Here is a 2500-nt window from a genome sequence, read left to right on the forward strand (position 1 = left end):
GAGGGGAGGCTAAATGAGCCAGCCTCTGGCTGTCAGTTATGGTTACAAATACGGTTCATAACTAATGACTGATATTACATTACATTACATTACAGTCATTTAGCATACTTTTATCCAAAACAACTTACAAAAATTGCATTTAATGTAGGTAGTCAGTGTACTACTACTTGCCAGAACTCACAAGTGCATCTCCTTTCTAAACAAGTGACCAAACAGCATAATCTAGTGCTGAAGTTAAAGGGTAAAATATAAATACAGTAGGTGCTTAAGATGGAGGACCCTGGTAGTACTTCTATATTGATATTTGACAAGACGCTACATGACTCCATTGGGGTCTCTAAGATGGAAGGGAGGTGGAGATATATGTGGTGCCACAGTCTAATGTGTCCCCCTGCATCTTTCCCCTGCAGATGGATCCCGTGCAGAAGGCTGTGATCAACCACACGTTCGGAGTGTCCCTCCCTCCCAAGAAGAAGCAGGTTATCTCCTGCAATATTTGCCAGCTACGCTTCAACTCTGATGTAAGAGTGTGTGTCTGTGTGTTGTGTGTGTGTGTGTGTGTGTGTGTGTGTGCGTGTGTGCGTGTGTGCGTGCGTGTGTGCATGTGCGTGTGTGTGTGTGTGTGTGTGTGTGTGTGTGTGTGTGTGTGTGTGTGTGTGGGTGTGTATGTCTGTGTGTGTGTGTCTATGAATAATAGTTACTGTAGCATGTAGTGCTGCTGCCTGTGATTTAGCCTGTTTTATAGACAGAAAGATGCACGCACGCATGAACACACACACACACACACACACACACACACACACACAGTTAAAGTGTACGGTACGGTTAAAGTCCAGCTGAAATGAACGTTTGACATCATCTAACTTGGTGACATCATCTAACATCATCTAACTTGATGGGTGGATGTTGTAAGATTATTGGATGACCTTACTCTTGCATTGCTGATGTAAGCACTCAGGAGATTTTGTTTTACAGGAAGAAAATCATAGGATTTATGTTTATATGAATGGTGATATAATAATAAAATTACATTGACATATAAGATTACAACGAAACTGAATTTATTTATTTTTTGGCATATATTGTTAAATGGATGTGATCCAAAATGGAAACAAATGCGTTTTTGTTTTCATGGCGTCTTTAAAGTTTTTAGCCAATCAAATCGCATTGGGCGGGTGAAGCCTCTAATTGCGTTGGACAGGAATAGAAACCCAATACAAAGTTGGAAGGGCTGCCATTAAGCAATTAAGAGGCTGCCTTAGCAGGAATGCTGGTGTCTATTGGTCAGGAACACTTCAGGCGTCGCTGGAGGAGGAGACCGAGCCAAGAGCGCAAACTGCAGAGCCTAATAATGATATGAATTGTTAATGTTGCTTTGGGGGAGATATAGTGGTGGCTGTCAGTAACTTAATGAAATTAATTTGTAGGCTTTCAGAGTACTGACAGAAGAGTTTTTTTCCTATGCCTGCTGTCAAAAGTAGGCTTCATTTTGTGACGTTGGCTATATGCCTGTGAGTTTGTTGGCTTAGGCTGCCCCATTCACACAGGGTTAGTATCACCAGGGGACCTCTCGTAATTTGTAATAATTACAGAGGTCGCCTGTGATCTTATTTTTCACATTGTTATTTTAGGCCTACTTTTTATAGCTCGCTTTATGCAACGGCCCCTGGTCACCTTCAATACAATATATATAATATATCCTGGTCCACTTTCAATACAATACATATAATATATCCTGGTCCACTTTCAAGAGCTCTGGAAATGACAGATCACGTCCAGTGTCAAGATGGCATAATATAAAATAGCCCTTCTCTGTCCTGATAGCTCTGTCTCTGTCTCTGTCTCTGTCTCTGTCTCTGTCTCTGTCTCTGTCTCTGTCTCTGTCTCTGTCTCTGTCTCTGTCTCTGTCTCTGTCTCTGTCCTGATAGCTCTGTCTCTGTCTCTGTCTCTGTCTCTGTCTCTGTCTCTGTCTCTGTCTCTGTCTCTGTCTCTGTCTCTGTCTCTGTCTCTGTCTCTGTCTCTGTCTCTGTCTCTGTCTCTGTCCTGATAGCTCTGTCTCTGTCTCTGTCTCTGTCTCTGTCCTGATAGCTCTGTCTCTGTCTCTGTCTCTGTCTCTGTCTCTGTCTCTGTCTCTGTCTCTGCATCTTCATGTGTCTGGAAGGACAAGAACACTATCACAACTCAACTCAAACTCAAGAGGGTGATCTGTGCTCTCGAGCTTCACAGGGAGAGAAGAGGCCACGGAAAATGCTGGAGCATAACACATTAAATCCAACGCACTCACAAACAGCCTTGGCCTCCTATTCAGGGGATGTGAGAGAGGCATACAGAGAGAGAGAGAGAGAGAGAGAGAGAGAGAGGGACAGAGAGAGAGAGGGAGAGAGAGAGGGACAGAGAGAGAGAGAGGGACAGAGAGAGAGAGAGAGGGACAGAGAGAGAGAGAGGGGGAGGGACAGAGAGAGAGAGAGAGAGAGAGAGAGGGAGGGACAGAGAGAGAGAA

General features: G+C 43.9%; 1 protein-coding gene across 1 annotated transcript in view; it reads left to right on the top strand.

Moving 5' to 3' along the window:
- znf385b (zinc finger protein 385B) overlaps positions 1 to 2500 on the top strand; it is a gene marked incomplete at its 3' end in the record, with an annotated part of 12351 nt that overhangs the window by 2706 nt on the left and 7145 nt on the right. The window contains exon 2 of the mRNA XM_084442881.1: positions 411 to 521. Coding sequence (XP_084299007.1) covers positions 411 to 521 — 111 coding nt within the window. The remainder of the gene's footprint in view (positions 1 to 410; positions 522 to 2500) is intronic.

The sequence above is a fragment of the Borostomias antarcticus genome, assembly GCF_949987555.1.
Source record: "Borostomias antarcticus genome assembly, chromosome: 9".
Lineage (NCBI taxonomy): Eukaryota > Metazoa > Chordata > Actinopteri > Stomiiformes > Stomiidae > Borostomias > Borostomias antarcticus.